This window comes from Anguilla rostrata, chromosome 3 (genome assembly GCF_018555375.3).
Source record: "Anguilla rostrata isolate EN2019 chromosome 3, ASM1855537v3, whole genome shotgun sequence".
Lineage (NCBI taxonomy): Eukaryota > Metazoa > Chordata > Actinopteri > Anguilliformes > Anguillidae > Anguilla > Anguilla rostrata.
The window spans coordinates 70,337,711-70,354,075 of NC_057935.1; the positions used below are offsets into that span (position 1 = coordinate 70,337,711).

Consider the following 16,365-nt stretch of genomic DNA (forward strand, 5'->3'; position numbering starts at 1 on the left):
TGTTTCGGTGTACTTTGCTCGGCAGTGCTCGGCAGTGCTTTTTAAGTGCGCGTGTCGTAATAAAACCCGCTGATTTATTTTCGGGAAGACGGACCCTGCCGTAACGTCCCACTACAAGGCATCGGGAGACTTTACCGCTCAAGGAATTAATCTCCCACGGCAAAAATAATAATAATAATAATAATTTAATCTCATAGATTTTTTTTTTTTTTTTTTCAAATGAAAACACTTAAGCAGGGCCGCGGAGAATAGTTTATATCGAATAAATGCGCATTAAATAAATGGTTAATTGCAAATTGCTCAGGTCAGGGTGTTGTAATTCCATCCTTGTACAGAAAATTTAGAAATAAAAATAAAAATGGTCCCATATCAGATAGGGGCCCGTTCGTCTGTTTTTTGGGGGGGCAATGGCGGTGGAGATCACCAACGGTGTGGGCCGCAACAGGCCCAAACGCCCCCGGCCCGATAACGATGTGGGGGGGAGGAATGGGGGGGGGTGGTGCTGGCCGAGTCTGGCTCTTTGGCCCCGCAGTGGGGCAACAGGCGAGGAAACCACCTCTCTCCTACTTTTTTTTTTTTGGGCTGTTTTCCTCAACTCTGGGTGAACTTCTGCCCATACACCCCCTCCCCCTCACCCCCTCCACCCCCCCCCCGCCCGCCTTCTGCCCCTCCACCAGCTCGGTGCGGAGCATCCAGGTGAAAAGGAAAAGAAGCAGGAAGGCTAAAAGGGCAGAACGCAGGCCTGGCTGGGCAGAGCTGTAAACACATTGAGCACAGACTCGCGGGGGGGAGGAGGGGGGGGGGACTCCAATCGGAGGGGGGGCAGACTGCAGCAGGGCAGCTGATGTTTCTTTTCTTGTAATTTTCTTTTTGAAATGAACCTAAAATGGGTTGCTCCTCCGCTGTTACTCTGCTGTTACTCCGCTGTTACTCCGCTGTTACTCTGCTGTTACTCCGCTGTTACTCCGCTGTTACTCCGCTGTTACTCTGCTGTTACTCCGCTGTTACTCCGCTGTTACTCTGCCGCTACGGTGTACGTAACACGCGATTGCGAAAACACACGTGCCCTGTAACCTCAGTGTTGTACGGTGGATGCTGCAGTAGGGACGTACAGGGGGGGTTTGTGGTTTCTGTGGTTACATAACCCCCTCCCCCACCCCCCCCCCACCCCGAAACTGAACCTTAAATCCCGTGTTTACCTTCAGCGTAATTATAGACATGGAACGCACATGTGTGTGTGTGTGTGTGTGTGTGTGTGTGTGTGAGTGTGTGAGTGTGTGTGTGTGGAATGCACGTGCTGTAGTATGCCCTTGTAATTGCATGGTAGTTATGCAGTTGCCCGCCTTGTTTACCGAATATTTACAGAAAAAAGAAAGAAAGAAGGAAAATAAAATAAAAAGACTATAAAGCATGATGGTGCACAGGTAACTCGGACCTGATTTAGGGAGGGAGGAGAGCGGAGCTGAGCTTTCGATCGCTGTGCAGCCGCGGGTACTGGCCTGTGAAACCTTACCCACACAGGCCCTGCTGCCCTGCGCTCACAGACAGGAGAGCGCGTGCAGTCGAACCTGCGTCCGCACCTGCGTCATGCCGCAGCCTGGGAATGGCTGGGAAATGGCGCTACGGATAACTCCGTTTAGCATTCCCGCTCCGGTGGCGAAATTCCCGAAAGGAAGAGGCGTGTTCTCCAGCATGGAGCTGAAATGCCAGAACAGTTACAGATTAGGGGGGGGGGGATAATCTGCACATTGATTGGTTACTTGTGTATCATTCCCAGACCATCGCAAACGTCTCATATTGAGTTTTTTTTTTCCCTTTTCCCTTCTTCCTCACCACAGTCTTCCTCTGCTCCGGAGCCCTACGGTTCTATTTCCCCCCTCTCTCCTCCTCCTCTCCTCTCCTCCTCCTCCTCCATCTCCATTACTCACTTAACACTCGAGCTGCTGGCTAATCGCTCGGCGTGTCCTCGGAGTGCGATCGCTCGCTCTCTCTCTCTCTCTCCCGCGCGTCCCGTCGCCGCGGCGACCCGGCCAGGTTGACATCTTTAGTTACCGTGGACACGCATCTTCATTTGCACGGGACTGCGCTAGGTGCAGGTGGCGGGCGGGTGGGGGGTGGCGGGAGGGGGTGGGGGTTGTATTTTTAGGCGTCCGCCCCCTAAGAGGCCGTAAATCCGTCGCCCCCTCACCGGTGACGTCTTGCGCTGACGGGACCACACACCCCTCCGTCAGGGTCCCCCGCTGGTTTATTCGGGACCTGGGGTCACCTCCAGCAGCTCAGGTGCTGAGTTACGTCGGCGTCATCCGCGGGTGGCCCGCTTGTCAGCACCGCATGGAATGTTGTCATTGTAAATGGAATCACGTTCAATAAGAAAAATGTCATTTTTAAATATATTTTTTTTTTTAAACTGAAACCATTCAGCAGTACCTAAAAAAGTAGCGTGTGCTTAAACCCATATGAAAAATTAGTACTCTTTTATGCTTAAGAATGCTTGAAGTATTATGTTATGCTTAAGTTTTATGCTTAAGAATACTTGAAGTATTATCTTACGCTTAAGATTTTTCTTAAGAATACTTGAAGCATTATCTTATGCTTAAGTTTTATACTTAAGAATACTGTTTTCTTTTATGCTTAAGTTTTATGCTTAAGAATGCTTGAAGAAATGATTTTCACGTGGGAGCTCAGGCCAATATTTATACAGATTTTAAACTCGTATAGTTTAAAAAGGGCCACAGGGTTGTGTACAGCCGGGCAGTCTGGAGTCTCTCTAACAGTCGCGGGAGAACTCTGGAGCTCCGCGACTCTTCAGCGCTGCAGAAGCCGAGGTTCAGACGGAGCGGGGAGCGCTTTGTTTCCCCGGCAACAATCGGCACGGCGGCGGCGGCGGCGGCGAAGCGGCATCCTGCCCTGAAAAACGGCCCCTCCGAGCCGCCCGGCGCCCGGCAACAAGCCGCTGCCAGCCTGTGCCCGCCTGTGCCCGCTCAGGGCCGGGCGCCAGGGGAGAGGGATTAAATTATCCCCGAAAAATTAAAAGGCCATATCTGTCCTGTCTCCCGCTAACAGCTGTTTGCGTTCTTCTTCCTGCGCGTCGATGCGCTGTTAATTTATTTTTATTACCCTGTTTTTATTAGCCTGGTCGGGAGGCGTTCGAGGGGGGGCGGGCGGGGGGGCTGGCTGCTAATTGGTCTGCTGTGTGAGCACGCGTGAGGGAGAGAGTGTATGTGGGGGGGGATGAGGACGGGGAGGGTGGGGGAGTGAGGGGAGGTGGGGGGGGTCGTAACGGAGGGGGGGTAGGCTACTGTAAGATGGAGGGAGAGGCGGAGAGCACAGAAAAACAGGTGCAGAGAGGAGGAAGGGAGAGAGAGAGAGAGAGAGAGAGAGAGAGAGAGAAAGAGGCAATTACACAGCAGGAGTGTCTGAGTGGGTCTCCGCCATCGCAGACCGTTTATTAAAATTTCATGGGAGAGGGCTGAGGGGCGGGCCGAGGGGCGGGCTGAGGGGCGGGCTGGAGGGCTGGACACACTGCTCGCCATTAGTGGAGACGGAGTCTCTGTAACTTCACCAGGGCTCTGTGGGGTGTGTGTGTGTGTGTGTGGGGTGTGTGTGTTGCTGTGTGATGTGTGTGTGTGAGAGAGAGTGTGTGTGTGTGTGTGTGTGTGTGTGCATGCGAGTGTGCGTGTGTGTTGAGAGTGTGTTGTGTGTGTGTGTGTGTGTGTGTGCGTGTGCGTGTGTGTGTATTCACGTGAGTGTGTGTGTGTGTGTGCGTTGCGGCAGTGTAGTATACTGGGTAAGGAACCGGATTTGTAACCTAAAGGTTGCAGGTTTGATTCCTGGGCAGGACATTGCCATTGTGCCCTTGAGCAAGGTGCTTAACCTGCATTGCTTCAGTGTATATCCGGCTGTATAAATGGATGTAATGTGAATGCTATGTGAAAAATGTTGTGTAAGTCACTCTGGAACAGAGCGTCTGCTAAATGTCTGTAATGTAATGCATGTGTTTGTGTGAGTGTGTGCATGCGTGCTTGTGTGCGTGCGAGCAAGTGAGTAAGTGTGTGTGTGTGTGTGTGTGTGCATGCTTGTGTGCTGTAGAGTATTGTGCGTGCTTGTGTGCATCGGAAGTGAAGGGCATGTGTGTGTGTGTGTGTGCGTGAGCTGTGTTCCAGAGTGGGCAGGAGCAGACAGGCGTGGCAGAAAGATCGGATCTTTGGGTGCCAATAAGGGCAGGCAGGGTGGCAGAGTGGCAGAGTGGCAGAGCGGCAGGGTGGCAGAGTGGCATGGTGTCAGGGTGGCAGGGTGGCAGAGTGGCAAAGTGGCAGGGTGACAGAGTGGCAGGGTGGCAGGGTGGCAGAGTGGCAGGGTGGCACACGGGGCACAGATCTTCCCGGGCGCTGCGTGGCGAGAGCTGGAGTGAGCAGACGTGATGAGGCGGCTGTCTTTAAAAAATAAAATTAAAAAAGGCCTCCTGACGCTGTACCTGATACACACAGGTGCAGAACAGGGCCCTTCAGCCCTCCACAGGTGCACTCCAGCTCTGACGGAACTGGCGGGCGTTTTCGCCGAGCGTCTCCTTCGAACGAAGTCGATGGGCCCCTGTGTGCGTGGCTGCCTGGCTGGCAGGCTGGGCGCTCTCTCTTAAAAACAGGAATCGAGCAGAACTTCAAAGAGAACGGGCGGGGCCAGGTCTCTGGGCATCATGCGCAGCTGAATCATGTTGACTTTTCAGATCAGCGTCTCTGCATTGTTCACTGACCGTTTTATTGAGCCACTTCTTTCCCCCTTTGTTGTACCTATTGTTTGAAATCGGCCTTGAAGATGCTTCAGTTCACTGGTTTTTACGACTGGCTTTTCAATTAGGGCAGCAGGAAAACACTCACACGCATTCTCTCTCTCTCTCTATCTATCTATCTATCTATCTCTCTCCCTCTCTCTATCTCTCTCTCACTCTCTCAATCTGTCTTCATCTCTCATTCTCTCTCTCTCTGTCTCTCTCTCTCTATCTCTCTCTCGCTCTCTCTGTATCTGTCTTCATCTCTCATTCTCTCTCTCTGTCTCTCTCTCTCTCACACACACGCACAGGCACACACACTTTTTCACACACGCTGTCCCTCAAGAACTTAAGTTTCCAGAATTGGCAGTATTAGCACCATACTAAATATAAGACTAACTTTCCCCTGCATCAAAATCGAAATGATAATAATAACCCTAAATTGCTGTTCTCATTTTGAAAGTTTTTAGAGTGACCTGTAGTTAAAAGAAAACATAATGAGCATCTGAAATATAATATTTCGATTACATTATTTTTATGTTATGAGCAAACCATGAAATCAGTAGACTGTGGACTGTAGACATTAAACATTTTTAAGCAGTCTGCACACTGCCTCTCTCCTTCTAACTGTATATTTTGACCTTTGACCTTCACTTCACCTTTGAACGCATTTCCCTTTTTGCTCTCGATCCAGTCTATAAACAGCACATCTCTCAGTATCACTGATACTCAGATCTAGCCCTCAGGGCCAGTAGTGCCGCTGGTTCTCATTCTTCCCCTCTAATCAGGACTGATTTAAACATGTTGCACCAGGTGAGTTAAATCTCTGGCCAATCAGTTGTGTTAATCGATCCGTTAACTATCGGATAGAAAAGAAACCCAACAGTACAACCTCCGGGATCTGATTTGAGCAATCCCTGTCTTATGTTCTTCAGCTAAAACAGTTAATTGAGGTGCTCTTGCTGCACTGTTACGAGCAAAACACTCTGATGCAGTTGTTAGTCTTACTAGAAAAAGATAAGACAAGGAAGCCTGTTGTTGGAACACTTTGTTTTGACTTGTGCTAGGACCAGGAAGCATAGTTGGTTAAAACCCATTTAAGCCCGCGGGCAACTAAAGTTGCCAAAGTCTCTAAACTAAAGTCTGCCGCTCTTTTTCCAGCTTCTGTGAATATTTTTTGGATGACTACAGATGCTTATTTAAGAAATCTCTGCGACCAGTGAGCTGTAGAGCTGCTGTTGTTCTGTTCTGTTAGGTCATCCAGGCTCATTAGGAGCTCGTTTAGCTGTAACGATGGAGAGAGATGTCTCTGATTGCACTGTGATATCTACAGGATGCTCAGTTCCTGTCCCCCCCCCCCCCACCCCGATACGCGCGTCCATCGTAGAAACCGGAGCATTGTCTGTGTTTACACGTTCATCCCCGAAATCCGATCCACCCTGGCGGGAGTATCTGGGGTATCGAAACCGGTCGCGATCCAGGCCTGTCACTGTGATATAGTGTGTAAATGTTAGAGAGCTGGATATACCCCATGTTATGATATTCTTCATCCTCTCTCCTCCCCCCTCTCCCCTCTCTCTCTCTCTCACTCACTGTCTCTCTCTCTTTCTGTCTATCTCTCTATTGATCAGTCTCTTTCACTGCCTCTCTGACTCACTCTCTCTCTCTCTTTCTGTCTACTGTATGTCTCTCTTTCTCTGTCTCGAATTCAAATTCAGATGTGCTTTATTTGCATGACAAGTGAACTTGTGTTGCAAAAACAATGGGATATACAAAATGACAAACAAACTAGAAGAGGGGGAAAAAAAGAGTAAGAACCTCCCCCCCATACACATGCAAGTATAGATACACACACACACACACATGCACACACACCCATGTTAAAAGACATTTAGTTCATAATATAACAATTTATGAACCTGTCAGTGTTAATAATGAAAACAGATGATATAGTGTACAGTATCATTACTTAGTCTCTGTCTCTCTCTATCCGTGTCTCGCTCTCTGTCTCTCTTTTTGTCTCCATCTCTCTCTCTCTCTCCATCTCTCTCCATCTCTCTGTCTCTCTCTCTCTCTGTGTTCCTCTCTTTTTCCTGTCTGTCAGTGGACAGAGGTGTTTTTGCAGAAGGGTCTGGAATCGCTCGCTGTGCCTCGCAGGTTGTCACCCCCCCCTGACCCCACCCCCCCCCCCCCGGACCCCCCCTCGTGCGGCAGCTCCGCTAGGCCCGTCGTAATTGCCGGAGTCGTTGACCAAAACGGTGGGCGGTACACCGGCCACGGCTGCGGACTGTGCTCGCCGGCATGGAACGGGGTGGCGGATCCATTCAGGCGGTGGAAGCGTTTGATCTTGTGGCGTGCGGGTGTGTAGGGTGGGGGGGGATCCCAGTTTTGACTGTAACGATGCGGTGATATGGGGGGGGGCGAGGAGGGTTATGATCTTGTGAACGTAACCGATGGTGATAGTGCATTTACGGGGGGGGGGGGCGGGGCGGTTATGATCTTGTGAACATAATCGCCAGTGATAGTGCAGGTTGTGGTGTTACGGCGCTCGGGGTAACCGTTATGAGCAGTACCGGGGTGGGGGGGGGGTGGGTGTGGGGGGGGGGGGGGGAGATAACACGTTACAGGCCCGTCTGCTCTCTGGAACCTTCCGCAGGGGCTGTGCGTGACTACAGAGGATCAGCCACGCTGGTGGTGGTATGAAGGGGAGCTCGGGAGGAGATACGGGGGGATACAGGGATGGGGGTTTGTGGGGGGGTGAGGAGATACGGGGGGCAGTATATAAGAAACCCAGACACAGAGGCTTTTTTCCACCTCTCTAAGCAACAGACCCCTTCAAGCACCATGAGGAGATTTTGTGCACCAAGGCCAGGCTGTTATGGAGCTAGTCACCAGACAATCTCTCTCCCTCCCTCTCTCTCGCTCTCCCTCTCTCTCTCTCCCTCTCTCTCTCTCTCTCTCCCTCTCAAATTCAAATTCAAATTCAAATTGCTTTATTGGCAGGAAATACATAGGTACATATTGCCAAAGCATCATAAATCAATTCAAAATACATATTTACAGTGGAATACTAATAATGAACATTCTATTAAAAAAAATAATAATAATAAATAAATCCCTCCCTCTCTCTCTCTCTCTCGCGCTCGCTCGCTCGCTCACTGGCCTCCCATCAGCAAATTAGCTGAATAAAGAGCCTCTCTTCACCGGGTCGTTTGAGTGGCTAATTACTCATCAATGCATGCTGCGTGGGGAGAGAGAGAGGGAGGGAGAGAGAGAGAGGGAGGGAGAGGGAGAGGGAGGGAGAGAGGGAGGGAGGGAGGAAGAGAGAGACATCGGTTTTGCATCAAGAGGTAGAGCTTCAAACGGCATCTGACGAAAGCCTAAGCACTTTAATTAAAGCCTGTTTGTATTTTTTTTTATAATGTATTTCAGTCCTAAAATGTTGTCGGGGGGGTCGGGGGGGGGGGAGGTGGGGGGGGGGAATACATTTTCAGGGATTGTGGGAGGAGATGCGAGGGCGTTAGTTTGGGTAATGTGCCGACTTCATTATCTCTCGCTGGGAGAGGGCCGAGCCGAGCCAGGCCGAGCCGAGCCGGGCCGAGCCGAGCCGAGCCAGGCCGAGCCGAGCCGAGCCGAGCCGAGCCGAGCCGGGCCGAGCCGACCCAGGCCGAGCCGAGCCGAGCCGGGGAGAGCAGCCTGGGCGGGGGGGACACCGCCGATGGGTCCGCCCTTTGTGTCTGGCGGGATCTGAAGGCCGTGAGCGCTCATAACGACAGTTCTGACGGGGTCCGCGGTTTCCCCCGTTCCCCTCGTCCGTCGCCGCGTTCGCAGCCCCCCCCCCCCCGGTCCCCCTCTCTCAGCGCTAGCGAACGATATCCAACGCCACACTCTGTCTGCTTTACAGTCTGTAAGGGATGCATGTTGTGTGACAACGTGCTGCATGATATTAGGAAATATATCAACTGTTATATAAGCCTGTATGCTGTACATTAAAAAACACGCTATATTGTGCTGTGTTTCTGGCGGACATAAATGCAGGGGAAAATAATGAATTTAATTTGTGAAGTGTTTGTGTAAGATCAGTGCGTAGTGATCTGTGTGAAGGCCTGGCTGCCCGGGCCTGCTTCTGTATGTGAATGAATGTGCCTCAGCCCTGCAAACGTGCTATACGTGGGTTTGATTTGATTATTAAAAAATAGTGCCTGGATGTTTCTCTTTATTTTGTGGCTGTTGAAAGCTACTGTGTGCGCTGCTACGTTTTTTTCTTCTCCTGTATAGATGCTAGAACAGTCGCTACATTATGAACAGTCACACTCCCCCTGCTGTTTGATTGGCTTGGCACTTCAAGGGCCACTGCTGAAGGCTGGCTATGTGTTGAATCAGGGGAGATGTCCGGTCCCAACCAACCTGCTGCATCACTCCCTCTCTCTCTCTGTCTCTGTCTCTCTATCCTCTATCATTCTCTCTCTCTCTCTCTCTCTCTCTCTCTCTGTCTCTGTCTCTCACCCACTGTCAGCCTCTTTATTTTACTCTCTCTCTCTCCCTCTCTCTCTGTCTCTCACCCACTGTCAGCCTCTTTCTTTTACTCTCTCTCTCTCTCTCTCTCTTTATCTATTCTCTCTTTTCTGCCTGTGGTTAGTTTTTTGATAGTTTTTCTCTTTATGTTGCTTGTCTATTATTTTTATTTTGAAGTACAGTAATTTCTGTGGTTGAACAATGTCCCAATAAAAGGGGTTTTTAAATCTCAAATCTCTCTCTCTCTCTCTCTCTCTCTCACCCACTCTCACCCTGTCTCTCTCGCTCTCTGTTTGGACGCTGCTTACTGCATTAAGTGGTACAGGAACATGGTTCTGGTAGGCTCTTCTCTGACCTCTGGATAGGTGGTCTGTGTGGACTGGCGAAGTAAAAGCTAGTAAACTTACTGTGCATCAAATGCAGCTGTGGAAGAGACAAAAGCACAGCTACTAAATACAATTACAACAGCCGCTGCCTTATTTCATATGTTGTGCATACTTTGTAGTGTGTATTTTCTAAGAATAATTGTATATATAAAAGTATATCCTACTCTATATATATATAGGACTACTGCATATATTACATAATACAGTCTGTATTATGTAATACATGCAGCCTGTTTTGACATCAAAATGAATTCCACATTTTCAATTTCGCAAAAAGGCTTGATGAATATCATTTCATACATATTTGCAAGACCTTTGAAAAGAATGTTATTTTTGTATGTCTCCAAGTAGGAGGAATGTGTCTAATATAGGCAGTGTCCCTTCAGTGCATTCTGGGAATTTCTCGTTTGAATTATGATGTGACACATCAAACAAGCAAGAAGAACCGTTTTTTTTTGTTTTTTTTTTGTTTTTTTACAGAAAAACTAGTTTAACTGCATAGTCGATTGCTATTTGGCAAGAACAAGGCCGTTTTCAGCCTTAGTTCCAAAGCGTATTAGGAATGATCGATTCAGTTTTGGGCGGAGGGGTTGGGGGGGGTGGGGGGAGGTTGGGGGCGATGGGGGATGCGGGAGCAGGGAAAACCATTTCCTTTCTCACGGTTTTTGGTCCGTGCTCTGATTGTTGTAGCGAACGCGAGTGTGTACGCTAGAGTCACACACCAGCGCGTCGGACAAAAGGCCCTGCCACCAGCTCGCCTTCGCACAAATGTCAGCCTCATAAAAAAAGACTTCCCTGTTTGCATATTGCACTTTTTTATTTAAGTAATGCTTTTCAGAAAACGCTCATTTGAAAGAGTCCGCCCCTGCGAAGCCTTTGATTTATGTTCGTATGCAAATGCGCTTCTCTGTGTTGGGGGGGGGGGGGGAAGCAAGACGTTCTCTAAAAAAAACCTGAAAAGCCAAGGCTTATCACCCGGAGACAGACGCAGAGCTAAATTTGTAGTTTCTTATTTTTCCGCAGAACGGGGGAACAAAACAAAAAGAGGAGTTCTGTTAGTGCTCTGTCGAGTTTCGAGGGGTTGATTATCGAACCGTTGCAGTTATAATTTACACCGATGAAATGGATGAAGGAGCCTGGCAGTTTGGGCTAATTTCTGTCCCAAGCTAAATGGTAAATGGACTGCATTTATATAGCGCTTTTATCCAAAGCGCTTTACAATTGATGCCTCTCATTCCCAGAGCATTAGGTTAGGGTTAGTGTCTGTCAAGGACCGACACGCCCAGGGCAGGTTTGAACGGCACCTCCGACTGAACAATTGTCTTACCTCGAGCTATGTCGCCTGCTAGTTGCAGCCTTTCAGGCTCGACTGCCAAAGACCAGAGACTAATATTCCAAACTGGCTGCCTGACCATCACAAAGGGACAAATGCTGTCAGGATTTTTTTTTTTTTTAAAACACGATTACTGTATAGACACTTTGTGTGACAGTGTGTTTGTATAGCGAGGCATTTTTCTTACTGAGAAATAATGGTTTCTCGACAAAAAAAAAAAAAAAGCTGTATCGGTTATTTTCGATTGCGGCGATGGCTTGGCTCTTGTTGTCATGGTCCATTTCTCGGGAAATGGGGTGAAGTTTGGGTGTGCGAGGCGGAGGTGAGCGAAATAGCCTCGGGGCTGGTAGTTTTGTAAATAATCTGTCTTCTCTCCTCTCGAGAAAAATAAATTTTAAAGAAAACACCCACGGCTGGTTTACTTCACCTTCCCCTGGAAAAGCAAGGCTGTGCTAAATATGGGGCCTGGACGGTTCACGGCTCCCAGAGAGAGAGAGAGAGAGAGAGAGAGAGAGGGAGGAGAGGAGAGGGGAGAGGAGGAGAGAGAGCAGAGGGAGTAGAGAGAGGAGAGAGGAGAGAGAGAGAGAGAGGAGAGAGAGAGCGAGAGAGAGAGGAGTGAGAGGGAGGGAGAGAGAGAGAGAGAGGGAGTGAGAGGGAGAGTGAGAGAGAGAGAGTGAGAGGGAGAGAGAGAGAGAGGGAGAGAGGGAGAGCGAGAGAGAGAGGGAGAGAGAGAGAGAAAAAGAGCATCTCGGCGTGGCGATGGCAGCCGCCATCAATCACTTTATAATCGCCGGCCTTGGAAGAGCCGCCAGAACGGGCGCTGTGGTCGGCGAGGTCCGTCAGAATCCGCTCCGAAAGGTCTTAGAAAGAGGGGCGGCACGGGGGCACGAGGGCACGGGGGCACGGGCTGCGGGGGGCGGGGGGGCGGTGGGGGTCACGGGATATTTGGACGGCCCGTGTCGTTGCATCCGCGGTCAATCTGAACGCATCTGAGGTCTTCTGGGAAACGGGCGATTTAGCAGATGTGGTGTGTGCAGCCAACCCGTCCTGCAGGCTGTCACTCCAACCCCAACAGAGCCACACCTCATTCAACAGCCAGAGATCTCACTGAGCTGCTGATCAGCAGAGTCAGGTGAGCCAGATTAGGGTCGAAATGAAAACCTACCTGGTGGTAGGAACAGGGTCGGTTAGCACTGGAGCAGGGGGTGTGTGGCTTGTTTGGTCTTCTGGAGGTTAGCATGCTCCTCACAGGGTCCTCTGTGAAGGTGTGGTCACCTGGCCAGGTGCACACTGTGCAGGTGAGGGATTCGGACCTGAGTTCTGACTCTGTCCTTCTCTCCGCAGACCTGCCTGGAGCTGGAGCGCTACCTGCAGACGGAGCCCAAGCGGCTGTCTGAGCTCTTCGACGAGGAGCTGGACTGCCTGCTGACCCCCGCCTTCCTGAAGGGCGACGGCGAGGACGACGACGACGACCTGGCGGACCCCCTCCTGCCCGGCCTCAGCCCCCCGCTGCCGCTGCTCGCCAAGCCCGCCCCCCCCGCGCCCGCCAGGACCCCCGCCGACCCCGGCGCCAAGGAGGGCGCGGTCGGGGGCGGAGCCAGCGCCGCCCAGCTGAGCGCCGCCGTCACCTCCCTGACCCCGCCCTCGTCCCCGGAGCTGGGCCGCCACCTGGCCAAGCCCGCCGCGCACACGCTCACCGCCGCCGCCGACGGCACGCTCACGCTCAAGCTGGTGGCCCGCAAGACGGGCGGGCCGGCCGCCGCCAACGCGCTGCTCTCCCTGGCCAGCAGGGGGCAGCAGGGCGAGGAGTGCAGCGGCGGGTCGCTGCTCGGCGGGGAGATCCCCGAGAACAAGAAGAGGGTCCACCGCTGCCAGTTCAACGGCTGCAGGAAGGTCTACACCAAGAGCTCACACCTGAAAGCACACCAGAGAACCCACACAGGTGAGGGCTGCTTTATATTACATTACGTTACTTTACTTTACATTACATTACATTACATTACACTACATTACATCACATCACATCACATTACATTACATTACACTACATTACATCACATCACATCACATTACATTACATTACACTACATTACATCACATCACATCACATTACATTACATTACACTACATTACTTTACTTTAATGCATTACATTACATTACTTTACACTACATTAAATTACATTACTTTACTTTACTTTACTTTACATTACACTACATTAAATGACATTACATTACTTTACTTTACGTTACGTTACATTACAGGCATTTAGCAGATGCTCTTATCCAGAGCGACTTACACAACTTTCTACATAGCATTTACACTGCATCCATTTATACAGCTGGATGTATACTGAAGCATTACAGGCTAAGCACCTTTAGCTCAAGGGTACAACAGCAGCGTCGTTTAGGTTTAGGTCACATGACCGGTTCCTTACCCATTATACTGCACTGCCACTTCAGTCCTGGACCTCGGGACGGTTACCTAACATGGGATACAGGAAAAAAGGAAAAAGACTCTAAATAGATTATTCACGGGGTCTAGATTTGCACCCAGGGAACATCTGACCCCGATCTCCGCAGACGGTGTCTGACTACGTAACTGTAAGTGTGTGCGACTAGTTTTAAGACCTCATTTATTTTTTTTCGCCATATGCTTTCATTAAAAAAAAAAACTGCCTACGGGTTTATAATTAGTCATGTTGATTGTCATATTCAGGTTTTGGCACAAGATGCGAGTTCCTGCAGGAGATTCGTAATGAGTGTCTCCTACGGGTGCAGACCCTTGATTTCCCCCAGTCTTTGAGTTTTGGGACCCCCCCCCCCACACACACACACACACACACACACACCCTCCCCGGTCAGGGCCTATCACGACAGAATTCCCAGCAGGCCTCAGTCCGGTCCCACGCACGGGGCGACCATTTTGAAAAACCGCCTGCGGACTGAATAACTGCGAGATGATTGATGGATCGACCGGGCCGAGCGGCGCTCCCCCCCTACCCCCCCCCCCCCGTTAATTCGGTTACGTTTCGCTAACTGCCTTCGAGTCGATGGCGCGGCGGTGTCCCCTACCTGAACCGGCCCGCGAGCCGCCGCCGCCGCGCGCTAACGCGACCCGACGACCCCGTGCTAACGCGCCCCAGCGCCGCTAATCTCCGTCCCGCGGCGGCGGCGGGGGCGGCGGCGGGGGCGCTGACTCGGCAGATTTCGCCGAGCGGCGGCTTCGACGGTCGCTGGCTGCGCTGACGCCAGAAACTCTGCTGCTGAATGGGGGGGGGGGGGGGAGGGAGGGAGGAGGAGGAGGAGGGGAGGAGGGGGTGACAAAAAAAACACCCCATAGGCACAGTGCCGGGCGCCCCCTCCGTTTGTTCATTAGGAGGCGAGCTCAGAGGCGTAATTAGCTTAATCCTCTTTTTTGGTTATTATTTTCATAAATTACCGACACAGTGAGATTAAGATTAGCGGATTTAAGCGGTCTGCGTGGAGACGACACGGTCCTGCAAGGCTTCATGAATCGCACTCCTCCGGCAGATAGGGAACCATACAATGGGTTTCTGGGAGGTTGGAAGATGTACTACATCTCTCTCTCTCTCTTTCTCTACTCTCTTCCCCCCCCTCTCTCTTTCCCCCTCTCTCTTTCTCTCTCCCCCCTCTCTCCCTCAATCTCCCCCTCTTCTCTCTCTCTCTCTCTCTCTCTCCCTCCCCCTTTCTCTTTCTCTTTCTCTTTCTCTCTCTCTGCCTCCCTCTCGTTCTTCTCTCCCTGTCTCTTTCTCCTTGGCCGGCACCTGAAAACTTCAGGAAAAAATAATGGGCCTTAAATGGCTTTTACCCTGCGATTTTAACAAGCTCAGAGATCATAATGGCTTGTTCTATCTCCAGTTGGCTGAGGAAATGTAATTAACTGCAGCCCAGGCACCTGTGAGGCTGGTGGGTTGGAGTGAGGGGGGTTGGGGGAGGGGGGGGGGGGCGGTTGCTAGGAAACCACATCAGCACCAGGCAAGAGTTGGTAATTGGCTGATGATTTGCTGCTCTTGGTTCCACCCTCAGCTTGCAGTAGTGATGCTCCATGAGCCCAGCCACCCCCCCCTCCCCCAATGTCCCCTAAGCAACCCCCCAACCACCCCCCACCCCCTCCTCCATGCTTCCCACTAACCAACCCATCCTCCCTCAGTTTGGGTTGCCAGGCAACTGCATCACACTCTGGGTAGCGTGAGCCGTAATTGGCTGGTGGCGCGGGGTGTCCGTGGGTGCCGGATTCAGCCGGCTGCAACTGCTGTCTCCTCTGTTTCTCTTTCGGGCCCGGTTGCTAGGCGACTGCATCATGCATCCCTGCCTCCCCCCCAAGATATAATTGGCCGGTGTGTTGCGATTGCCGTGGGTGTGCATTCAAGCCTGCTTCACTGCTGTTGGACCTTGGGTTCGGGGGGGGGGGGGGGGTGGATAGGGGAGGGTGGGAGGAGAAATCTCTGGACAATTACTATGAGTGGGGGTTGGGGTAGGGGGTTGACGCGGGGGGGGGGGGTCCTACACCGTCTCACACCTGTGTCCCCACCATTCACCAGATTGCCCAGAGCAGGGCTGGCCCCCCCCCTGGTCCTGTGCTGCTGCTCGAGCCGCAGGAAACGATCTTCTGCAGGTCTGTAAAGAGGAAGAGCGCGATGACGAGCAAATAAAACGCCCTGAGTCGCTCGGGTAATTCTCTTTTTTTTTTACGAGAGTTTCTCGGAAACATTCCGTTTCCTCGAAGGAAGCCGCTTTGAATTCTGCTGGATATGCAGACCTTCGGGTCTGTGTGTTTACAAAAGGAGACATTTTAGAGACTTCAAATTTTATTTCAAGTGTCATCTGTCACAGGGCTGCCCTGCCCTGTTCCTGGAGATCTACCGTCCTGCAGGTCTTCGTTTCAAGCCTAATTTGACACTCCTGGTTCTACTAATTAGCAGCTCATTGAGATCTCTAGCTGGTGAATGAAGTGTGGCTTTGTCAGGGTTGGAGTGAAAACCTACAGGTACTCAGTAGATCTCTCAGAGCAGGAGCACCTCATCATGCAAATATAATGCATTACATGAGCCTGACACTAATACCGGTATTATTAAAAAATATGTTTTTCTTTACTCGTTTGTTGTGGCTGCAATTTTAATTTGTGCACAATTAATTTTGCAATAACACAACAATCTTCCCCCGAAGAAACATTGGCACTGCAGAAATTTCATTTTCGTCACTGTCAATAAATATGATCTCTATGGTGGTGTGACGAAGCGAAATGAATAATTATGCAGAAAATCCTTCATTTAAAAACGGGGGGGGGGGGGGGACATGTCCAATGGGAGAGCTTCCCTCTCTGTATGAGATACGAAGATCAAAA

At 50.9% G+C, this 16,365-nt stretch overlaps 1 protein-coding gene across 2 annotated transcripts in view; it reads left to right on the forward strand.

Annotated features, from left to right (window-relative positions):
• The window catches only part of LOC135251794 (Krueppel-like factor 7), a 55,534-nt gene that overhangs the window by 24,659 nt on the left and 14,510 nt on the right, over nucleotides 1-16,365 (forward strand). For both annotated transcript variants that reach the window (XM_064329587.1, XM_064329586.1), the window contains exon 2: nucleotides 12,344-12,941. In XM_064329587.1, coding sequence (XP_064185657.1) covers nucleotides 12,344-12,941 — 598 coding nt within the window. The remainder of the gene's footprint in view (nucleotides 1-12,343; nucleotides 12,942-16,365) is intronic.